The sequence below is a fragment of the Gossypium arboreum genome, chromosome 11, assembly GCF_025698485.1.
Source record: "Gossypium arboreum isolate Shixiya-1 chromosome 11, ASM2569848v2, whole genome shotgun sequence".
Classification (NCBI taxonomy): domain Eukaryota; kingdom Viridiplantae; phylum Streptophyta; class Magnoliopsida; order Malvales; family Malvaceae; genus Gossypium; species Gossypium arboreum.
This window is the reverse complement of record NC_069080.1, coordinates 116,239,658-116,264,295: the sequence shown is the minus strand read 5'-3', so window position 1 is coordinate 116,264,295 and position 24,638 is coordinate 116,239,658. Positions and strand designations below refer to the sequence as shown.

Genomic DNA, 24,638 nt, shown 5'->3' with positions numbered 1-24,638 from the left:
GCACATGTTGTTCCATAAAAGAACTCTTTGCTAACATATCATTCAATGCCCCAATCTTGTCATTAAATACTTTATAAACTAGGCATTAGATTAGGGAGTAGGGATTTAGGATTAAAAGGTCTTAGATTTGAATTTATAGTTAAAAATAAAATTGTTAAAAGAGTTTTATTTCTCATATACCAAATACATGTACATATAGGATGTAAATGATTGAAAAATATCTCACCATAGAGAGTTTAAAAATGGGAGGAAAATTTTGGTAAGGGTGGGATTGAACAAACACAAATATAGAAGTATGATTTGAAAACAAAATGGGGGAATTGGGACCTGAAGGCTCACATGCAATTCTTCTAGTGTTGTCTAGTCAATTTCCAACTGCACCAAAATTAGGACATTTCATTTCTATTATTATTTCTATTATACAAGGTTCAGTCAAAATGACCTTCCATCTTATCATTTCTCTCCATCTATACAAATTTCTTGGGTGCCAATGCTACTGCCATGTCCTCTTTCCCTAAATCTATTTTTGGACTGAGGGTCACCATATCACTCACCCATCCATGCCCTTGCCTCACCCTTCCTTCCATTCCATAACTTACCCCCCTTTTTCAAACACATTCCTTTTTGTTCTTTTTATTCCATCTTTCTATAAAACCAAATCAAAACTACGATGTTAGAAATGTTTAAACTTAATCACTTTAATCAAATAACTAACAATTTTATTTATTTATTTATTTTAGAAATGGATTTTTGTGCCATGAAATTTTATGTTAAAGAAAAAAAAAGGTATTTGTAAACATGTTCAATCGATATCACTAATACAAGGATTTCGTAAGTTATTGTACAATATTAATGTTGATTAAAAAAAACATCTCACTTTCACTTACAAACTACACAAAATATTCTTACATTAATTATTAAATTGCATTTTGTTCTTTCTATTAAAAATGGGTAAATTAATTTTGTATTTTAAATCAAAAAGTAAATTGGTATTTCTATTAAAAATTCATCCATTACTACTATTGTGTAACTATTTGATTATTTTGACAACCAAATTAGTTTTTAACAATAAAATGGATGAAACTTTTAACAAAAAGATTAGTTTGCTCTTTGACCTAACGTATAAAGATTAATTTATCTATTTTTAGAGTGGAAATGACAAAATACAATTTTATTTCTAGTATAGAGACCTCTATGATATTTTTACCTATTTTATCACAAATTTAATTTAACAATTTTAGTTTGCATCAATGTATTACGAGTTTGAACTAAATTTAATATATATATATATATATATATATATATATATATCATTTAAGTTTTTTCTTAATGAGTTTGGGTTTTTTTAATTTGGTTTAAAAATTATGTTTTTTATAATCAAAATATCATCCATGATCATTTTATTGTTTATGAAGATTAATTTTTTTTTTAGATTTTATGATTGTACCTAACAATATCGGGTCCAATGTTTGAATATGAGTTCTTTTCCTGAAAGTACAATATGTCTTACTACTTGTTCCCAACCTTTATTGATTAAAAAACCATATGTTTTAGTCATGGAAATTTTTTCTATACAATTTTGTGGAATTTTTTAGACTTTACAAGCGGGTTGAGAGTTTAACACGTATATTATAAAGTATAGTAAAAAACTAAATTATAAATAAATGTGACACTTATCACATTTTTATGGACTTATGGCATCTAAAAAACTTAATGTATCAAAAAAATTACTCGAATATTAATTTGAAAAGATTAATTCAATTAATAAAAAAGTGAAATTAAATACAAAATATTCCATAAGAGGTTTTTTAACTAGAAGTAAACATAAATGAAAGAGGGGGAGTGGGGGCATAGCCGCATAGTGGAAAACAATGAAAGAAATAATGAAAGGTAATGGATGGTGTGAGGTTCAGCTCCCCTAACATCATGTACGGCTAGGGTTGTCTCGTTCATTTCTCTACTCCAAGTTTCAATCCTATCTTTTCTTTTCTTCCCCTTTTTTCCCCTATTTTTTAAGAATAACTATATAAAATCAATATTAGTTTGATATTTTATTTCACACATTTGCTTAATTTTTTTAATTCAAGATTTCATATAATTAAATTGCAGAACCCTTCATACCAAAATGAATAATATAATTTTAAAATTTTAAAAACTAACTTACAAAAAAAATTTCATAAATTTGAAATCCTAAATCACGCCCATTAGATTATATTACACTCACTAAATAGATAAAAAGAAAAAAATATAAGACTTTATTTAATAAAGTGTTAAAAAATTCAATCAATATTTCTAACAACTTAATTTTAATACACACCTTTGATAACTCAAAATGAAAATTATTAGATAGATTTTTTTCTACAAAAATATGTAGAAAATGACCAGTGGATAACGACCTATCACTTAATGGTTTTTATTTTGTTTGATTGCATTTAAGATTATATTATCCTTTTAGCAAATAATCTAATTATATTTAATATTTAATTTTCAATAAAATATCAAAACATATTTTATTATTTAAATTTAACACTTAATTGTTTAATTCTTATTTTTTTAGCACTTAATTTTTCAGTTTATCAAACATAATCTAAAATAATATAATTTAAAATAAAACGATAGCTTCTGAAAGAGTAATAAGTTTGACGAGGTAATTATTTATTTTTTAAAAAATTATGTAGGTGAAAAAGATTATGTAAAATAAAATAATTAAAACGGAAATTTTTCAGAAAGAGTAGCAATTTTAGTTGGGGATAAATATCGAAATATACATAAATTTTTTTCAATATGCAATTTGAAATTTGAGCTTCAATTTGGTACAATTATACACATGAAACTTTGATTGTGGTTCAAATGTATACATAAATCTTTAATTTTAATTCTATCATACACATTTAAAGAAATAAATATATCAATTTATTTTTATATTAGATACATATAATTATTTGCTCGGCAATATATAAGTATAAAATGATGTTATATCGATACTTATGTTAATAATTTAAGAGAACTGAATCAAATTAAAATTTCATGTATAAAATTACACATTTAGCCAAAGTTCACATATAATTTTGAGATTTATCAATTCTTAGCTGGATATTTGTTCATTTTCAAAGTAAAAATAATATTTTAAAACCATTACTTATTTATAAAGAGAATTTTAATCTTTTTCAAAGATAATTTAGGGTAAACTCCACCACATGTCACTGTAGAGTCGTTCATATTTTTGTCACTCTAATTTCTTTTATCAATTTAGTCACTCTAATTAAGATAACTGCTCAAATAAGTCATTGTCGTCAAAAATTTCATTAATCCACTAACAAATTGCTGACATTGTAATTTTTTTTACTTTTGACTAAAGCTAAGAACCTCTCTACAATTAACCCAAAAACATTTTTTTTTTTATTTACAACACAAGAGTAAAGCTTGTTAGTTTTCTCTTTTTCCTTCTTGTTTGTTTTCTTAAAAAAGTAACCAAAGAAAATGAGAATAGTTGTGACTTGTTTGTTTGACTTGTCCAAAACACCCCATGTTCGAATTTCTTACTCAAATAACCTTATCACTCTTTTCTTTTTCTTTAATTGATTTTCTATTAATATTTTTATGAGATAACATTTTTATGATAAAACATGCAAAGGAGAAAATAAAAGAAAAACTCAAAATTTCCTTTAAAAAAACCTTAAAATCTTCTCTTGAGCACCCTCAAAATTATCCTTTCATTATTAACATTCATTACCCAGTAACAATATCGTAATTACCATGAAAATGAAAAAGACCAGAAATATTTATATCAGAAAAAAAAATTGTTTGGGGATTCATTATTTTTCATCAAAAAAGTTGAAAACTAAACCAAATTCATTAATAAACCAAACACACACATAAAGAAACAAAACACAACTGGAAATTTAAGAATTAAGGGGGGAAATAAAGTTTTCTTTTAAAAAAAAAGGAAAAGAAAATTTTATCACACTAAAATTAGATCTTGAAGAAATTGCAAAAGATATCCAAAAAGCACATAGTTGAATCCGAGGACAAATCAAATGTGTACAAATAAATACTATAAACATAATACTTTAAAACCTACAAGTAAAACAAACAAGTCAAAACTATCATAATTTTTTCCTGTTACTTTTCCTAGGAAACAAACAACAAGGAAAAAGAGAAAACTTACAAGCTTTAATATCACATTGCAAAAAAAAAAAATGTTTTAACTAATTACAGAGAGATTCTTAACTTTAGTTAAAAATAAAAAAAATGTCACATCAACAATTCGTTAGTTGGTTAACGGAATTTTTAATAATAATGTCTAATTCGAACAATTATCTTAATTAGAGCGACTAAATTAAAAAAAAATTTAAAAACCAAAGTAGGGACGATACTTTTTTAAAATTACATGCAATATAGTTTACCTTATAATTTATAGATTTGACCGAGTTAAAACAAGTAAAAGAATGTATTGGATAAAAGTATTTACAAGCCAGGTAGAATAGTAAATGATTAGTTTATTTAAAATATTGTATAAAAGTATTTATTGAGAATGCTTTATCCGACTATTCATTCATTATTATTTTATTTAATTCTACATTATAATTATTCGGATATATATTTACATTACACTATACTTATAAACTGATTATATTCATAATAATATATATTTTAAAATCTTACTCCAAAAATGAGTGCAGTCATTTAAAGTAATTAAAATTAATTTTGTATTAAATAAATATACTTTTAATGATTGAATAAATAAAAAAAATATGATTCCAGTTCCATCTCAAATAAATAACAAAAAATAACATTTTTTCAATAGATAATTGTACTCTCCTTCACGTTGAAAGGACATATTCTTCCCAAATCACATGGTGTTTTTTTATATGTTACTTCATCTTCGATTTATTGGTGGAAAAAAATAAACACTACTGTACTTGTTGACCAAGTAACTCTTGTATTGTAGGTATGGCATCTAATTTCAGCTATTATAAATTATGGACACAAAATTTACACATATATATAAAACCCCCAAAAAACATGATTTAAATATAACAAATATTGACCACTAAGGAAAAAAGAAAGGTTGGGTCATTAAGTAAATTGAATGTTGGTAGGTTTTAGAATAGAATAGGGTGTAAGATGAAAAGCCATTGGAAAGTGTGCCAGAAAAGAAAGGTTTTTGCAGTCAAATTTTTATTTTATGAATTATGATAGCTATGCTAAGGCAGCAAACTCATGTTTTGTTGCTTTATCAATCACAGACATGGTGTCCTTCCTCACCTTCACTACCTTGTATCTTCTTCATTTTCATGTCTTTTTTTTTTTTTTCTTGGCGTATAAAAGGGACAAAAATCAATGGAAATTGATTCCATTAATTAATAATTGTGGTTTTTTTAGATAAAAATAAATTATAAACTTTTAATCTAACTGATGCAATCCAATATTAAACGATTATTCTTTTTCCTTTAGACTTGTTTTATTTTCTTTCTTTTTTTTCAGAATCTGACCACTCACCATGTGACTGTCATGAATTGAAAGGGAAGGTTATATTATGAATTTTATGACCCACATTTTTTTGGCACCCCTAGGGACACACACTTCCAAGCCAATAGGATAAATTTAAGATTAAAAAACTAATCTTATTATATTAATATAGGGATGTAATCTAACACATTTAAATTATATTTTAATATTTTTAAAATTTATATTTTATCAATAATGTTATTTACTGAGATTTAAATGGTATCTTTAATAAAATTTATAAATATAATTTTATTTAATAAAATATTATTAATATATTTTTTTTGTTATAAAATAAAAGATTGAGAACAAAGAACAAAGATAACGGGAAAGCAAAGAGAGCGTATTTTATCGGGAAAACTATCAAAAAAATCACAAATCATGTTATAATTAGATCTCCAATACATTCAAAATATCTAATAATATAAGGATACTCGTAATTAATATATATTTCCAACTTTCTTTGAGGATTTACTCATCTTTGTGCGTTGTGGTGAAGCCATTGGAACATATACGCACGTACAAAAATTCAAAGATGAGAAATATTTAGCTCTTAACCAAAAATCAATTGTAATGTAGAGTATTTATAACTTACTGGTTTGATGCGTAAACTACATAAATCAACATAATTAAATGTTGAAATAAGAAGTTTAGTTCTCATAAGTAATGGTTTAGACATTAATCAAAGGCGTTCAATTAACAATTTCTCTAAACTATTATGCACATAAATAAGAAACTTTTACAAAAGTTTTTCAAAATCAATCAATAAAAAATTGAGATATAAACTCATCAATATTAGCAAGATAAATTGTCTTAATTGCATGATCAGAAATTAATTATTTCAACAACCAATCTTGCAAACAACAAGTTGCAAGTTGATAACACATATGTGATTATTTTGTAGATGCATCTATCAAAATCATATAATATCAAAACTATTTTGTAGGCGCAAGATGGGCACCTAGCAGCCACCACCGCTACGTCCAGGTATATTAGTGCAGGGGTTTCCACCAGACGGCGGCACCGTACCCCTTTGAAGCACTTGAATTATAAGATTTTTACTGAAAACCGCAGCAAACAGTTAATCTTCAATATCAGGAAGAGGCCTTATGGCGGAAACATGTTGGTAGGGGAATAACAAAATAATGCTGAAAAGGAATGTAACAGTAACTTTAAGCGAAGCCATATTGGAAACACAAAAAGTTTCAAGTGTTGATGATATGAAAAATGATGGGTTAAAAAATGTTATATACAAGAAATGAGAAATGGAAAATGGGAAATAGATGTGTGTTTTGACCGTTTAAAAAGCCGCGGTATAATGACTTTAGAATAAGGGGAAAGTCTAAATCAAATACACGGACCTTGAATGCCAAGCACTATACTCCATACATATATGTGACTTCAAATTTGAATCAGTCTATTTCATCTAACTTTTTTAAATTAATGCTTCTCTCTCAAGTAACTCATGCTTTTTTATTTATGATTCAATTCTAAAGACTTGAATTTTGTTCTTTTCTTATTATTTAAATCATATTTTGAGTTTACTTGATGCTTAGAAAGTCAATCTTTACTCATACACAAAATTATTTTTCTATAAAGATTTTAATTGAAACAGTAAAGTTGATTTATTAAATATTCTAATATTTTAAGTTTAACTTTTATTATTTATATTTTTTAAAAATTTTACATAAATTATTATATGATAAAATGTCCTTATATTAATGCTTGTTATTTAATAAAATGAATATGTTTTTAATAATTTTATAATTGAGTTTGAAATAGATAACATAAACTCAATCAACTTTTAAATAATACACTTGTATGCATGTGAAAAATCATATGATTAGAATACAAGTGCAGCGTTTAAAAATAAAATATAATAAATAATGAAATGTAAAATTAAAAAGTAATAATAATAACATATATGCTAAATTTAAAAATAGTTTAAATTGTGACACCGATTTAATCAATAACATTATTATTTGATCTTTGTAATTTTTAAATATTTTATTTAAAAATAATGTAAAAATATGAGAAAAAACAAAAATTGATTATAATAATATTAATGAGATATTTCTATATTAGAATTACATATTAGACTATAGATTATGTTAAAAGCTCAAATAATAATAATAATAATAATAATAATAATGATAATAATAATAAAATGAAAGGACTTTCTTTTAATACCTAAAAAATGAGTACTGATTAATCAGATTAATTTAATTTAATTTTTTTATGAAACGATAGCCCTGGCCAGCAGGGAGCCAGTGACATGCGCAGTAACACTTTTTATTAGAATGTGACACCCTTTTTTGTTTTTTGTTTTTTGTTTTTTGTTTTTTTTTTTAGCATTTTGACTAGCAGAGATAATAAAAATAATTTCTCTAAAAACACCCATTAAAGGAACCACCATTGGAACTTGGAAGCATATATTCCAATTAGCAGTTTTCAGCTTTTGAACATGGGACATAAATTTGCATGTTACTTTTGCAGAAAATCATCTTTTTTTTTTTATTGCTTCAAAATGCAGTTCATAAATCAGTACAAACCAGTGTCTTGAACATGAAATAAATCTCCATTAACAAATAACAAGTTACTGCACTTCAACAAAAATATAGATGAATTCAAGTTATTAAACTCAAAAAGAGAGACAAGAAAAGAATAATCTTTACAGCAAAAAAAGGTTTCTGCGATGAACTTTCACCTGTTCTTCCCATCAATTCTTCACTTGCATTGTTGGTACTTTCCAACTGAACCAATGCCAGTTTTGGACAGGTTGTAGTAGCTATGGTGTCTCAGTCCATTAGTAAATTAGCTAAAGATCATGACAGGGTTGTTATTTGATCTCATTGTTTATGGTGTGAATTCCCAGCAGAAATTCTAGTAAGCCGTTACTCTTACTGATTTAAATAAGCTTCCCAACCATCCTTCCGTAGCTTCTCAGCTTTTGTCAAGACATAGTCCCTTGTGTCTTCTTGATACTGATTCATTCTAAGGATAAGTGCGACACAAAACACGAATCAAAATTAGAATTCACAACGTTTCAATTTCAAACGCATCCATCTTTTATTTATATAAAGAGAGATGGGAACTTACCTCGCCAATAGATCAGCATCACCAACTCCCAACATCCTTACTGCCAGCAATCCTGCGTTTGTAGCGTTGTTTACTGCAACCGTTGCAACAGGAACACCCCTTGGCATCTGCATCATTAAAATGAGTATAAACATCGAGCATTTGGGAATGCAATGTCATGTACAAGTTCAAGTCTTACCTGCACGATTGACAAGAGTGAATCGATTCCATCCAATGTAGAGGCACGGACAGGGACACCGATAACAGGTAAAGGTGTAAGTGAAGCTACCATACCTATAATTCAAAACAGGCCTCATCAGTGTCACTAACATAGCTAATGCATGTTGGAGAACGATGTTAAACAATAGTTTTATATATAACTAGCCTGGTAAGTGAGCTGCACCACCAGCCCCAGCAATGATAACCTGAATGCCTCGCTCCCGAGCAGAGGAGGCATAAGAGTACATCAGTTCAGGGGTCCGGTGTGCTGAGACTATCCGAACCTGCAAATAAATTAATCAATGGAGTCAAAGTGGATTTGCATCATTTGTAAACAAAAATTCTAAGCTAAAAAAAATATGCTACCTCAGTAGACACACCAAACGTATTTAAGATTCTAGCTGCATCCTTCATAACCGGAAGATCTGAATCCGAACCCATTACAATCCCAACACGTGGTGCAACTGCATTTAGCAACAAAAAGGATCCAAAATGTCAGTTATGTCCGCATAGTTCTAATTCAACCTTTAAATAAATTTACATTCAGTAAGTCTTAACAAAAAACAAACTGAAAACGAAATTGAAGTTCAAGTATCAACTCTAGGTCAACTGACCTTCATTTGGATTTTCATAACCTTCTTCCCTCAGCATTGATTTCAGCCGTGCTTCTAAAATACCAACAGAAGGGCCAACAAGAGTTATATGACCCATCTTCCTTTGCCTTCGCATTTCTGGTAAAAACATCATGACAGCCAATTAATAAGAACATGAGAGAAAAAAAATGAAAAAAAATATGACAGCGAGATGGATAACCCTGAGGAAACTTGAAGCAGACCTAACCTGGCTTATCATACCAATGAGCAGTAGCTCCTGGAATCTCTAGTGCCCTTGCTATAAGTTGATGAGCCACTCTGAAACCTGGCTCCCCCTGAAACCATACAATTTTTAGTGTAACTCAAATCTAACAAACTAATTCACTGCCCACAAGCACAAGGAAAACAGAAAATTTCGGTAAATCATACTCATGTATAAAGTTATTTTAGTTTATGATAAGAAACATAAAAGCAGAAAGGTGTGGAAGGTACGGAAAAGGAAGAGAAGGAACCTACTTCATCCTCACCCAGTAGATTGTACATGATAGCAGCTGGAGTTTTCATGGATGGATCACCGAGAGGAAGACCAACAACAGCCCGCAAATGCTGTTCAAACTGTGATGTATAGCAGGACTCAATAGTGTGATGACCACTATTATGAGGTCTTGGAGCTACTTCATTTAGTAGAATCTATTAGAAACAAAGAATAGGTCAGTCAAAGGCGGAATTGCTGAATTATTGCTGGCCATCTAGGAGTGGGATAAAAAACTCATAAAGATAGCAGATGTACACCTGACCATCCCTCGTCAAAAACAACTCCACTGCAAAGACACCAGCACCTTCTAATGAACTTATAGCTTTATATGCAACATCATTTGCAAGTTTTCTGATCCTCCATGGCACGTCAGCAGGTGCCTTAACAATGTGACATATGTTTTCCCTGTAAGAGCCCACAAATTTACAATCATAGTAGATTTAGAGAGCTCCTCACAAGTCGAATGTAAATATTATCACATAATTCTAATTTACAATAAATGGAATTCTGGTAAGGAACGTGAATGTCTTACTTGTGAATAGTTGCAACAACTGGATAGCACAGGATAGAGTTGTCTCTTCCTCTTGCCACGATGACAGCCAACTCCTAAAAGCAATGTCAGTACAATTCAGAAGTATGTCTATAAACAAAGAGTAATTATCTGTATCATGATGAGGCAGTTCGGAAAATACCCCATCAATACAGTGAGCATGAAGTTATCAAGTATAAATAAAAAAAGAGGAAATAAATGCATAGTAAAAAAGTCAACAGTACATTCTAGACATCCACCTTTATGAAAGGAGCCCATTTCTCAACATACAGGCCACGACCAAATCCACCAAGGACTGCAATAAAAATGAAAATTCTTTAAACTGGAAAAGTAAATGTTCAGTATCTAAGTTACAAAAATGGAGTTTATGAGAAATTTCAAAGTCAGGAAGAACAAGGAACTAGTCATAGGCAAAATTAGATACTAATAAAGAAAAGGAAAGAATACAAGACAACTTCTCCAGTCCCAAGTGACAATCACCATATGAACATCTACATCAAATTAGACATGTTCTTCTGTAAATATTGATACAGTCAACATTTATACAAATTTTAGATTTGGAATGATACCCACAACCAACATTTTAGTCTTCGACAAATATTTAGAGAAATCCTATGCCTTAAAAAATTAAGGTAAGTCATTATGAATTAAGAAAATGATGAAATGCTACAAAAATCTCCTTTCTAATATCATCTCCCTTACCATCTATGGCCAAAGAAAGCTCTCCTTCACTCTTTGCAACAACATTTCCTCGCCCATCATAAGCTGACCTCTTGCTCTTAATCATAAGAGGATAGCCATATAGTTCACCCGCTCTCTTGGTTTCTTCTAGATTATTAATCTATTTTTATCAATACAGAGAGACCAATATATCAATATAAGTTTTAATGAATTTCAATACAATAGAATAAGCCCCTATAAAATAAAAAACAGGAAGGCAACCTCCATAAACTCAGGAAGTGGAATGCCATGCCGAGAAAAATGAACTTTCTGGAGATATTTATCCTGTAAAATAGTAAATCCAGCTTGATGACTCGCGGTAAAAAGTACATTATGCTTAACATCCATTCACGTATCAACAGTAAAAGAAAACTGATGCAATTTATTACAGGCATTAGTACCGCTCGCAAGTAAACAAGCCTAGGGAATTTACTTGGATAATTCGAATGGTAGAAGCTTTAGGTTCACAATTAATTCCTTGTTGTTCAAGCTTCTCTAGAGTGGCAACATCCACATGTTCAATTTCAACTGTCAAAACTCCACATCTAGCTACCAAGAAACAGATAATGAACATAAATACTTCATTTAAAACAAATAAAAGAAATAATTTAAGTATCAAAATTGGACCTTTTAGCAAATTCTTCAACAGTAGCACTGTCATCAAAGCTCCCAACCATGTGATCATAAGCAAGGGCACTGGCTGGGCAATTCTCTGAAGGGTCCAAAACCATAACTTTAATGGCCATCTTGGAAGCCGCTTGGCATAACATACGACCCAATTGCCCTCCTCCTAATACACCAACTATCTTTTCGGATAGACCATGAACTGGAGAATCATCATCCTTCCTACAAAAAAGAAAAAAAAAACCATTTGAAAGTAAATAATTCACGATAACAAAAAAGACCCAAATTTTTTATTCTTTTGTTTTCGTTGGAAACATATAAAAGCAAGAAAAAGGGTAATAAATTAATTGCCAGAAGAATATAAAACCTGCGAGAGGAGTTGATCTCGTGAGAGTCATGTGAGGCGCGGCAAGCGAAGATGGGATTGTAGAGTTTCGAGGAAGAAGAAGAAGAGTGCCAGAGGCGATGACTAGGGTTGCGGTTATCAGCAGCGATGGAGACGGAGAAGAAGCGGAGTGAGAGAGATGGTGGTGGTCGGGAAAGAAACTGAGATGGCTTGAAAGAAAAAACTGGTTCAGAGGTAGAGTTCGGAAACACAGCCATTGAGGTTAGTGGGAGCATAATGTTTTTTATTTTCTAATTTTCTGTCACTTCCCCAAGAAATTTTGATGAGAGACGCAGTGAGTTTTGGCTCCAAAGAAGAATAGCATTACCTAAGAAGTGTTACACAATTTGATCACAATTTCGAACCATTGCATACAACATAACATACCAAAAGAACTTCAACAACATTACAACATAAGCCTAAGACAAAGTATAATTTAAGTTTCAGCTAACCTTGAGGTAGGCACAAATATGGTACTAAAGACAAAAATAACAACATAAATATCCCAGAAAAAAGCATAGAAAATAAATAAAAGTTCAAACAAACAAAGCAAGAAACAAAACTGTCTAAGTTAGAACCGAGAAGGACCAATCGGAATAAATAAAACGACTAAAATAGGCAAAATAAAGAATAACCAGAACGGGAAATATATAAAAATGTTTAGAAAAAAAATAATTTATTCGAAAATAATAGCAATGAGAACTGATTTATGTTTGAAGTGCAAAAACTGAAAAATTCCCAACATAAAGAAATTATACTAGACATAAAAACAGCATTACATTTCTAAGATTTATGTTCAATGGGATCAAATTTTCTTACTTGAAGACGTCAGAATCAATCAATAACATAAACGAGTAATCCCCAAAGCTAAACTAACCAACTCCAACTTAAATAATAACAAAAAAGAAAGGCATAATTCAAGACATATTCATCACAAACTGTAGTACCCAATAGAACAAATTTAGCATAGAACCCCCCCCCCCCAAAAAAAAAAGAGAACTTCTGGAAACACGTATCTTATATACATGAATTCAGAGTGATAAGAGTAGAAGAACAGGAAAAGTAAAAGGTTGAAGTGACCTGGAGAAGAAGTTGGAAGAAACGGATGGTGGCTGGAGTCGATACTCAAAGGGTAATTTCGTCGTCAAAGAGCGAACAAAGGCTGTTAGGCACGGTCTGAAGTTGTTTCTATTTTTAAAACGAGAGAAGCCTCAAAATGAGCCTAACTCGAAGCAGAGATGGAGAGAGTAGCGTCGATCAGAAAGGCAGAGAAGAACCTTAAAACCTAAAACCCTTTGCCTGTGTTCTCCAAATTGTGCTTTGGACTTTGGGCTTTTAAGCAGACTGCACGCATCCTCATGAACTGTGGGCTACAAATCGAGCCATCTTTTAGTTATTGTGATCTAATATTATTGGAAAAAGGACTTCTATGCTGCAATTATAGTAATTTATTCTTGTGAGCATTTAATGGAAGGCAATTACAATATCAATATTTTTCATCCATTATAGATTTAATAATTAATTTAGTTCTCTAAATTTACACATTTTCTCATTTTAGTTTTGATTTAATAAATTTAGTTCACAATATTTACACATTTTATTAGTTTGGTCATCATTTAATAAATTTAGCTGGCAACATTTACACATTCTATCAATATTTACACTAAATATATAAATATTAAGTACTAAATTTATTATTATACTAATGATATTTAATGGCAAGCATTAACTTTGTGATTAATTATTTTTAGTTGTTCACTTTCAAATATGACAAGGATTAAATTGCTTCAAATTTTGTTAGAGGTACTAATTTACTCAATATTAAAATTAAAACATGGGCTAAAATATGTCCCTAGAGAACGATTTTGCCACGTCAGCACATTTTGTGCTAACATGGCAAAATAACTCCCCCAAGGACGCAATTTGTATTTTTCGACCCTTTCTGGTAAATAATGAAAAAAATTGATCTATTTCTGTAAATAGAGTTAAAAAATGGGCCTTATTGGTAAAATGATCAAATTTGATGCATAACGAAAATATAATTATATGAATATTATTACAAGATATAAAATTAAAATTAAACTAAAATAATCAGTCTTGCATAACTAAATTAATTTTTTATTAAATAATTAGAAAAAGAAGTGAAAATATAAAATGAAACCCAAAGGAAGGACAGGCTGGGGAAGGGAAGGGAAGTGGCAGTGCCGTTCTTCTTTGAAGCCAAAACTCGCTGCTTTTCTCATCAAAATTTCTTGAGGAAGTGACAGAAAATTAGAAAATAATAAATATTAATGCTCCTACAAACCTCAATGGCTGTGTTTTCGAGCTCCACCTCTGAACCAGTTTTTTCTTTCAAGACATCTCAGTTTCTTTCCCGGCCACCACCATCTCTCTCACTCCGCTTCTTCTCCGTCTCCATCGCCGCCGATAACCGCAACCACAACCATCGATCTCGTGAGAGTCACGTGAGGCGCGGCAAGTGAAGATGGGATTGTCGAGTTTCAAAGAAGAAGAAGAGTGCCGGAGGCGATGGTTGCAGTTGCGGTTATCGGCGGCAATGGAGACGGAGAAGAAGCGGAGTGAGAGAGATGGTGGTGGCCGGGAAAGATACTGAGATGGCTTGAAAGAACAAACTGCTTCAGAAGTGGAGCTCGAAAACACAGCCATTGAGGTTTGTAGGAGCATTAATATCCCTAGATCACAGCAGATAAGAAAACACATCAGGTAAGAGCTTGGACCATAATATGTGCTTTGCATAAAATAAACATACGCATAAAATAGCTTCAACAGTGAGAATTTTATATGAGAATTTTGTACTTTAATAACAATGAAAAATTAAAACAAGTTACAATCAAAATATTTACATAAATCGCAAAAGAAAATTTAAAAGAATATTCCATATTTCTTTAAGTTGAGTAAAAGCAACCTTTTTTCCTACATAAACCATATTAATAAGGTTATGACATTTATGTTATGAGATATATGGAATCCCAAAATAAATATTACCATATTTTTTCATTTAAATTTCATAATATTATATTATTTTATAAAAAATAAATTGCTAGCTTTGTTTAATATTGTTTCAATAAAGAATAGGTAAATTGGCAGCAGTCCGATAAAGCTATTTGATTGCCCATTTTATGATTCTTCAAAACCATAAGCCTATCATTTTAAAGAGAGAAAAATCTAAAACATAAGTTTAGTAGATTGATTGAATTTAAAAGAAAAAAAAAATTGGAAATTAGTTTTTCAAGATTTGGATTTAGAAATTTTGGAAATTAGTTTTTCAAGATTTGGATTTAGATTTTTAAAATAATGTAAATTGAGTAATATCTGTATGGGCATACATTTGTATTGTCAAAAGAAGATTTCACCATTTCACTTTGTGTAAATAAACAACAATCTAGGATATCATATTATTCTCCCATACCAATCCAAGTCTTATGCTTTAACCTCAACAACTATCAGAATAGCCCCCCTTTGAAATACCAATGTAAAAGCAGCTTTACACACAGCTGGAATTCTTTAATCCTCCAAATTCCAGTGGAGAAAGCTTAATGCTAAGGCGTGCACCTCATCATTTCATAGTGAACCCAACTCATTACACTACTCAAAAAGTCAAAACACCGATCATAAGCTATAATGCCGCAGTCAACAGATAAGGAAGTGGTAATATAAGATGATAGCAACCTCAAAACAAACCCCAACATTTGCCTCAACCTTACCAAGTCAATAAAGCAGAAAGCCTGATACTACAGGTTGAAGTAAATAAGAAACCCACATATTCTCTCAACCAATCAGGAACCCAGAACAATGATACACAGCTTACAGAACTTAATTAAAGGAAAAAGCCATAATCAATTCAATTCTAAGAAAATTAAAAACACATCCCCACATCTCCACTGCCTCCGTTTTGGGTATAAACTACATATCTATGTTCCTAATATACACACCTCAACTCAGTTCAACATTTTCATTGTTTTAAAAAAAATTAATCTAAACCAACACTCAAACTTTAGTATAAATCAGAATGATTGTTATTGAACAAGAGTCATGTAAGGAAGGGTTTAGGGCTTCCTTATATATTTATTTTATTTTTAAATAAAATAGACTTAATGGAATAAGGTTAAATTGGATTTATGTTCATATTTGGCAGCAATGGAGATGTAATATCAGCAAGCCATTCTTTTGATTAATTCTTTTCCATATTATTTACATTTACAATCATGCCCGGTAAAGATTTAAATTTTATTTCCCACAAGCATGCTAAAATTCAAGAGAACACTAACCTTAATAAGCTTCCCAAAACAGTAGGTTCAACACCAAGCTTCAATCCACTAACTTCTCTTCACCTTTGATACTCCTTTCACCCTTGATCTCTTCTCTAGCTTCAAGCATATACCTAACATTTTCCATGATAAAAAGTTACTGTAAAACCAGCATTTATTAAAACCCAAACGTTAAATCTAGCCATGCTAAATCTCGGAAAAGCGACGGCAGAGGCGTGAAATTCACCGATTGGTTGCGGCAGCGGAGAGCGACGGCGACGGCGACGCAGCATAGGGGACAGTCGACGGCGATGCCGCAGGTGGTCGGGTCCGCGTCTTCAGCGGCAGATGGGTTGGGATTTTGATTTGGGGAAAATTTCGGGAATTGGGTAAATTTTGTTGTTGGGGGGTGGGGGGATAACAACTATCGGGTAACTAAAATATCAATTTAGTATTTTCAGAATATTTTTAACGTAAATCCAAAAAAGTCTAAATTTATCAAAAATTCTAAAATGAAAATTTTATATTTTTCTTTGAAATTATAAAATATTTTTAAATTATAATTATGTGCAAATTAATTATAAATTTTAAAATTTCTTAAAATTCTAACAAGGTTTTTTTTCTTTTGAAAAATGCTGGGTCCATGACTAATGACTTCACACGGCCATTTTCTTCTTTTCACTAGGCGATAATTTTTAAATTTTTTTAAGAATTTGTTTTGGATTTATTAAAGAAATTTTAAAAGTAATTTTTTTTTGTGAAATTTTAAAAGTATATATTTTTTGTTAAAAGTATATTTTAGTAATAGTTGAAAGCTTGTAAGTTGAGGTGCCATGCCATCAGCTCTTTATGAACAAATCGATAACATTAATAATTATTTTTGTAAATTTTATAATTAGATGACCCAATTGAAAATTTATTGATAATTAATTGACTAACAGTGCAATTGAGGAATAACAAATTAATGATAAAAAGCTAACAAAGAGATAACTTAAATGATGAATTTCAAATAATTGAATAATCAAATTATAACTAACCCCATTATATAAACTTACTAGTAATTGTGAAAATATTTTTAATATAATTAAATTTAAATTGTAATTTCTATTTATAATATGTTATATTTGAATAAAGAAATTAAGATAAAACGTAATCTAAGCAGTAGTCATAGTCTTATTTTATTCGAAAAATTGGTCGATAGTTTTTTTCCAATACTAACACTGGACTAATAGTAAAATAAATAAAAAGAATTATCAACTAATTGAACCGTACAATAATTTTCATGAGTTTCTCCCAAAAAAAAAATAATTTACAAGAAATAATTTACTTGTGTATACAAATTTGATGAAACTTTATTGTTTGATCTGTTTTCGTGGAGGCGCAAGACGGGTACCTAGCAGCCACAGCCGCTACGTCCAAATATATTAGTGCAGTGGTTTCCACCAAACGGTGGCACCGTACCCCTTTGAAGCACTTAAATTATAAGATTTTTATTGAAAATCGCAGCAAACAGTTGATCTTCAACATCAGGGAGAGGCCTTATGGCGAAAACATGTTGGTAGGCAAATAACAAAATAATGCAGAAAAAGAATGTTGTTGGAAAATTTAGACATCACATATATAATAAGGATAATTACATGTTATTATTTACTATCATGATAGGTTAGCCCAAATTAAAAGTGATCTAATTTAGTTAGAATTTTATTGGGCTTTTAATTATTAAATAAAGTATGAGTCAAATATGTGTAGATACTCTTCTAATCAAATTCTAATTAATGATGGACTAATTAGAATTTGATTAGAACTAATATGCTAAGGTTATAAATATTAGGGTTATGGTCCCCAAATTATACACAAGATGTCTTTTCTAATATCCTATCATTAGGAAAGAAAGAGCAAATATTCTCTAAATTTCTTGTGTGCTAATTTGGAAGATCAAATCCCCAAGATCCCGAAAGTTTCAAGGAATCCATGGATTCTGGTACGCTTCCGCATCTAATTTTGTTCTTGATTTATTCTTGATGATTTGACATGACAGATCCTGGTTTATTAAGTTTTATTATAGATTTATTTTAATAAATCTAACAAGTGGCATCCGAGCCTCGTCATATCGAATCATTGGAAATTGATTCAGATTCTTCATTTGAATAATTGATTCATGAAATTTCATGGGTTTTATATTTCGGATATATATGTTATTTTTGAATATTTATATTAAAGTGTTTTTATTATCTTGAATACATATAAAAAATTCAGTGATTTTTGAATTAATAGATTCAATTATAAAGTTTAAAATATTTTTGCAATTTGATACCAACGTTTTTAAGCTTTATTTGAAAATATTGCGATTCAGTTCATGTATATTTGCAAGGCATGTGATTATTATTTTAATCCTATATGACATTTAAAATATATATATATATATAGAAATTGATTCATATATATGTTTTGTTTGTATATATAAATATATAATATATGCATGCTTTGATTGGTTTAATGTTTTAGAAAATTATATAAATATATATATGTTTTATCTTTTAATTTGATTGAAAAATGAAATTAAGGTAAATATTTGAAACAAATAAATTCAGATTTTGACTTTTAATTAAGGATGTCTAAATATTTTAAATAAATTAGTTGAAACAAAATACCGCCCAAGTGACCTCTTTTGTGTAGATTAGTTTATTTGAAATATTAAGATAGTTATATGCTTTTGTAATTCATGCGTTTAGTGATTGACCCAAAGGTAAGTTAATATTTGGCAGAATTACAACGACATCTGTGTTGATAAATGTGTGACAATTATAAGGTATTTTATGTGAGCAATAAGTTAGTCTAAAGATTAATTCATTGCTTGACATAGTTTATTGTCAGTGTTTGATTGCTACAACAAGAGTACCGCTTACTGTTATTAATGTCCAAAGACTTGATATTAATGTAGTGTTTGGTATCTTGAGATGAGATTAGCCATTATCTTGAATTTATTGTTTACTTATGAATATTGATTTAAGCTTGTGTTTGTTCTCTATTCAGCTAATTCATCTTCTGCTGTCACAATATCTGCTAATACAAATTCTATACCCATGCTTAATGGAACTAATTTTAAGGAATGGAAAAGGCAATTACTTATAGTGCTTGACTGTATGGACATAAACCTTGCACTAAGGGAAGAAAAACTTGCACCTCTCACTGCGGAAAACATCCCTGATATTAAGAGGGACTTTCAGAGGTGGGATCGTTCAAATCGTATGAGTCTAACGATCATGAAACACAACATTCCAGAAGCCTTTAGGGGCACAAAATCTGAAGAGATTACTCAGGCCAAAGGTTTCCTTGATGAAATTGAGAAACGTTTGCTAAAAACGATAAGGTTGAGATGACATCACTTTTGACTTCTTTGATGTCTATGAAGTATAAGGGTCAAAGAAACGTAAAGGAGTACATTATGGAGATGTTCCATACTGCTTCAAGACTTAAGGCACTTAAAATCGAGCTTTCTGAGGAATTACTTGTTCTTATGGTTTTGGTATCACTTCCTGCACAGTTTAACCAATTTAAAATTAGTTATAACTGTCAAAAGGAGAAATGGACCCTAAATGAGCTCATCTCTCATTGTGTACAAGAGGAAGAAAGGTTGAAGTGTGATAAGTCTGAAAGTGCTCATTTGGCCAATGCCCCTAAGGACAAGGGCAAGAAAAGAAAATATCAGAATGAAGTTGCTAAGGGTCTAGCTCAAAAGAAACAACAACAAGCTACAAAGAGTTGTTTCTTTTGTAATAAGTCTGTACAAGTAAAGAAAGATTGTACCAAATATCATGCTTGGCGTGTAAAGAAAGGTATAATTCTTAATTTGGTCTGTTCTGAGATTAATTTAGCTTCAGTACCTAGAAACACTTGGTGGATAGATTCTGGTGCTACTACTCACATAAGTGTTTCTATGCAGGGTTGCCTAAGTTACCGAAAGCTAAGTGATGGTGAAAGACACATCTTTGTGGGCAATGGAAGATCGGTAGAAGTGGAAGCAATTGGGCATTTTAGGTTGTTATTAGAAATTGGTTTTTTTTTTGGATTTAAAAGACACTTTTGTTGTACCGTCATTTAGACGGAATTTAGTTTTTGTTTCTTCGTTGGACAAATTTGAATATTATTATTCATTTGGAAACAATCAATTTAATTTTTCTTTAAATACAAATGTTATTGGAATTGGTTATTTAAATACCGATGACAACATTTATTTGCTAGAAACAATTGCATCCTATAATGAAACCTTGCATGTGGAATCATGTGGTATTAAACGCAAATTAAATAAGGAAAATTTAGCATCATTATGGCATAGGCGCTTTGGTCATATCTCAAAGTTAGAGTTGAACGCCTTATGTCTGATGGTATTTTAGAGTCCCTTGACTTCACAGACTTTGATGTCTGTGTCGATTGCATTAAGGGAAAACAGACCAAAACTAAGAGATTGGGTGCAAACAGATCTTCAGATGTCTTAGAATTAATTCATACAGATATCTGTGGGCCATTCCCTACGACATCCTGGAATGGTCAACAATATTTTATAACATTCATAGACGATTACTCAGGTTATGGGTACCTATATCTCATTCATGAGAAATCTCAGTCTTTGGACGTGTTCAAAACTTATAAAGCTGAAGTTGAGAATCAACTCAAAAAAAGAATTAAAAACGTCAGATCTGATCGTGGTAGTGAGTACTACGGTAGATATGATGGCTCAGGTGAACAATGTCCAGGACCATTTGCGAAATTCCTCGAGGAATACGGTATTATCCCACAATACACCATGCCAGGATCACCTAGTATGAATGGTGTAGCTAAAAGACGAAATAAAACTCTTAAAAATATGGTAAGGAGCATGATTGCTCATTCTACCTTACCTGAGTCCCTCTGGGGAGAAGCATTAAAGACAGCAGCTTAGATTCTGAGCAGAGTACCCAATAAAGCAGTTGCAAAAACACCTTATGAGTTTTGGACAGGTAAAAAACCTAGTTTAAAGTACTTTCACATTTAGGGATGTCCAGCTGAAGCAATGCCTTATAGGCCACATGAAAAGAAATTGGACTCCAAAACAGTAAACAACTACTTTATTGGTTATTCTGAATGATCTAGGGGCTATAAATTTTATGATCCCATAAAAAGGAATATTTTTTAGACGAGAATTGCAACAATTTTTGAGGATGTTGAGTTTGGAGGGAGAAATAAGATTAAAAACATTGTTTTTGAGGAGGAATTGGATTCTAACTCAATTTCTACTATCACTTTTGACGATCTTCAGGTTTTTATACCTATCATTAATCAAGAAGTGAATCTAGAACCTCTACAAGACAATGTTGAACAACTCCCCATTCAAAATGAGATAATTGTTCCAGAAGAACAAACTCAACAATCTTAAGAACAAGTGCCATTAAGGAGGTCTACAAGAGAAAGGAGAAATGCTATTCTAGATGATTATATTATATTTCTCCAAGAACATGAGGATGATAATAGAATGATGGAAGATGATCCAATCAACTTTCATCAAGCCATGAAAAGTTCTAATTCTCAAAAATGGATTGATGCCATGAAAGATGAGTATAAATCTATGCAAGACAATAAAGTTCTGGAACTTGTCCCATTCTTTAAAGGTGCAAAACCAATTGGTTGTAAATGGATATTTAAAATCAAGAGGGATGCAAATGGTAATGTGGAGAGGTATACGGCGCTTCTTGTAGCTAAAGGATATACTCAAAAAGAAGGTATTGATTTTACAGAGACTTTCTCTCCAATTTCATCGAAAAACTCCTTCAGGATAATTATGGCGCTTGTTGCTCATTTTGATCATAAGTTACATCAGATGGATGTTAAGACTATGTTTCTTAATAGCAATATTGAAGAAACAATTTATATGGTGCAACCAGAAAATTTTGAGTCGAAAGACTCAAAGAATATGGTTTGTAAATTGACAAAATCCATCTATGGATTCAAACAAGCTTCCCGTCAATGGTACCACAAGTTTCATCAAATAATTGTTTCGTTTGGTTTTGAGATGAATATTGTTGATGATTGTGTGTATCACAAATTCAATGGGAGTAAGTACATATTTCTGGTTCTATATGTTGATGGCATTTTGCTTGCCACTAATGATATAGACTTATTGCACGAAACCAAAAGGTTTTTATCCAAGCATTTTGAGATGAAAGATCTTGAGGACGCCTCTTTTGTTTTAGGAATTCAGATACATCAAGATCGATCTCGAGGTATTCTTGGATTATCACAAAAGAGCTATATCAATAAAGTACTCAAAAGGTTTGGCATGCAGAGTTGTAGACCAGGTGACACCCCTGTCGCTAAAGGAGACAAATTTAGTCTTACTCAATGCCATAAAAGTAACCTTAAAATTTAGGAAATGCAAAAGATTCCCTATGCATCAGCTGTTGGGAGTTTAATGCATGCTCAAGTATGTACGTGTCCGGACATTGCGTACATTGTTGGGATGCTAGGCAGATATTTAAGCAACCTTGGTATAGACCATTGGATAGCAGCTAAAAGAGTTATGAGATATCTTCAGAAAACAAAAGATTATATGCTTACTTATAAGAGATCAGATCTTTTGGAGGTCATAGGGTATTCTGATTCTGATTTCGCTAGATGTCAAGATAGTAGGAAATCTACATCAGGCTATATTTACCTGTTAGTCGGAGGAGCTATATCTTGGAAAAGTGTCAAACAGACACTTGTAGCTTCATCCACTATGGCAGCAGAATTTGTAGCATGCTATGAGGCATCAAACCATGGAATATAGTTGCGGAACTTTGTCACAGGGTTGTACATTTTGGAGAATGTAGAAAGACCATTCAAATTATTTTGTGACAATAAGTCAACAGTGCTGTATTCCAATAACAACAGGAGTTTATCTAAGTCAAAGCATATTGACATAAAGTTCCTAGTTGTAAAAGAAAAAGTGCAAAATGGTCAAATATCCATAGAGCACATTGGGACAAACTCCATAATAGCGGATCCGCTCACAAAAGGTTTACCACCCAAGGTCTTTCATTAGCACGCTGCTCACATGGGTGTTACATTATTTGAGGATATCATGATTTAGTAGGAGTTTATATTTCATACATTTATGTATTTGGTTATTTTCTTATCAGAAATGAAGTATTCAGTTTATTCACTCTGTTTATTATTTTGAAATTGACCTCACTTAAGTTTAAAGAGGACCAGTTGGAAATAGACATATTTAGATCATATTGCATGTAATTTCCATGCTACACATCCATACTTGATCTATGTCATTTGGCTGTGTTAATATACGTGATCATGGATGGATTTAGTTACGATATATGTAACGAAAGTTGCCTTGGTTCTATGTTAACATAATTAATGAACGAGATTGTTCGGAATACCTTTTGGATATGATAGTAAAATTTTGAGCTCGTAAGATTATATAATGACATGTAATTATAAAGTAATCAGTATATATATGTGGTCTAAGTGGGAGATTGGAAAATTTAGACATCACATATATAATAAGGATAATTACATGTTATTATTTACTATCATGATAGGTTAGCCCAAATTAAAAGTAATCTATTTTGGTTAGAATTTTATTGGGCTTTTAATTATTAAATAAAGTATGGGTCAAATATGTGTAGATACTCTTCTAATCAAATTCTAATTAATGATGGGCTAATTAGAATTTGATTAGAACTAATATGCTAAGGTTATAAATATTAGGGCTATGGTCCCTAAATTATACACAAGATATCTTTTCTAATATCCTATCATTAGGAAAGAGAGAGCAAATATTCCCTGAATTTCTTGTGTGCTAATTTGGAAGATCAAATCTCCAAGATCCAGAAAGTTTCAAGGAATCCATGGATTCAGGTACGCTTCCGCATCTAGTTTTGTTCTTGATTTATTCTTGATGATTTGACATGACGAATTCTGGTTTATTAAGTTTTATTATAGATTTATTTTAATAAATCTAACAAATGTAACAGTAACTTTAAGCGAAGCCATATTGGAAAACACAAAAAAGTTTCAAGTGTTGATGATATAAAAAATGATGGGTTAAAAGATGTTATATACATGAAATGAGAAATGGGAAATAAATGTGTGTTTTGACCGTTTAAAAAGCCGCGGTATAATGACT

The 24,638-nt window shown here is 30.7% G+C and overlaps 1 protein-coding gene across 6 annotated transcripts; it reads right to left on the bottom strand.

Annotated features, from left to right (window-relative positions):
• Positions 1-7,996: 7,996 nt before the first annotated feature.
• On the bottom strand, positions 7,997-16,920 carry LOC108473667 (phosphoribosylaminoimidazole carboxylase, chloroplastic-like). Of its 6 annotated transcripts, none has more exons than XM_017775361.2 (19): positions 16,728-16,920; positions 16,502-16,614; positions 13,293-13,582; positions 12,195-12,540; positions 11,831-12,049; positions 11,637-11,748; positions 11,426-11,488; positions 11,186-11,324; positions 10,723-10,778; positions 10,466-10,539; positions 10,191-10,338; positions 9,915-10,088; positions 9,646-9,733; positions 9,420-9,536; positions 9,172-9,269; positions 8,972-9,089; positions 8,786-8,880; positions 8,608-8,714; positions 7,997-8,502 (listed from the first exon to the last, which is right to left on the bottom strand). In XM_017775361.2, the coding sequence occupies exons 4-19, from the start codon at positions 12,446-12,448 to the stop codon at positions 8,409-8,411; spliced, it is 1,956 nt and encodes a 651-aa protein (XP_017630850.1). In that variant the 5' UTR covers positions 12,449-12,540; positions 13,293-13,582; positions 16,502-16,614; positions 16,728-16,920; the 3' UTR covers positions 7,997-8,408. The 6 variants fall into 6 exon arrangements, with proteins under 6 accessions (XP_017630850.1, XP_052877068.1, XP_052877067.1 ...); XM_053021108.1 differs by having other exon boundaries at positions 13,293-13,644; positions 16,728-16,907; XM_053021107.1 differs by having other exon boundaries at positions 13,293-13,575; positions 16,728-16,907.
• Between the last annotated feature and the right edge of the window lie 7,718 nt (positions 16,921-24,638).

Excerpts from the sequence above, each read along its gene's own strand:
- LOC108473667 (XM_017775361.2), bottom strand. The coding sequence starts at position 12,448 with ATGCTCCCACTAACCTCAATGGCTGTGTTTCCGAACTCTACCTCTGAA. Across the intron at positions 11,325-11,425 it reads CACTTCCTGAGTTTATGGAG|ATTAATAATCTAGAAGAAAC; the intron begins GTTGCCTTCCTG and ends TGATAAAAATAG. Across the intron at positions 9,734-9,914 it reads ATCTACTGGGTGAGGATGAA|GGGGAGCCAGGTTTCAGAGT; the intron begins GTAGGTTCCTTC and ends GTATGGTTTCAG.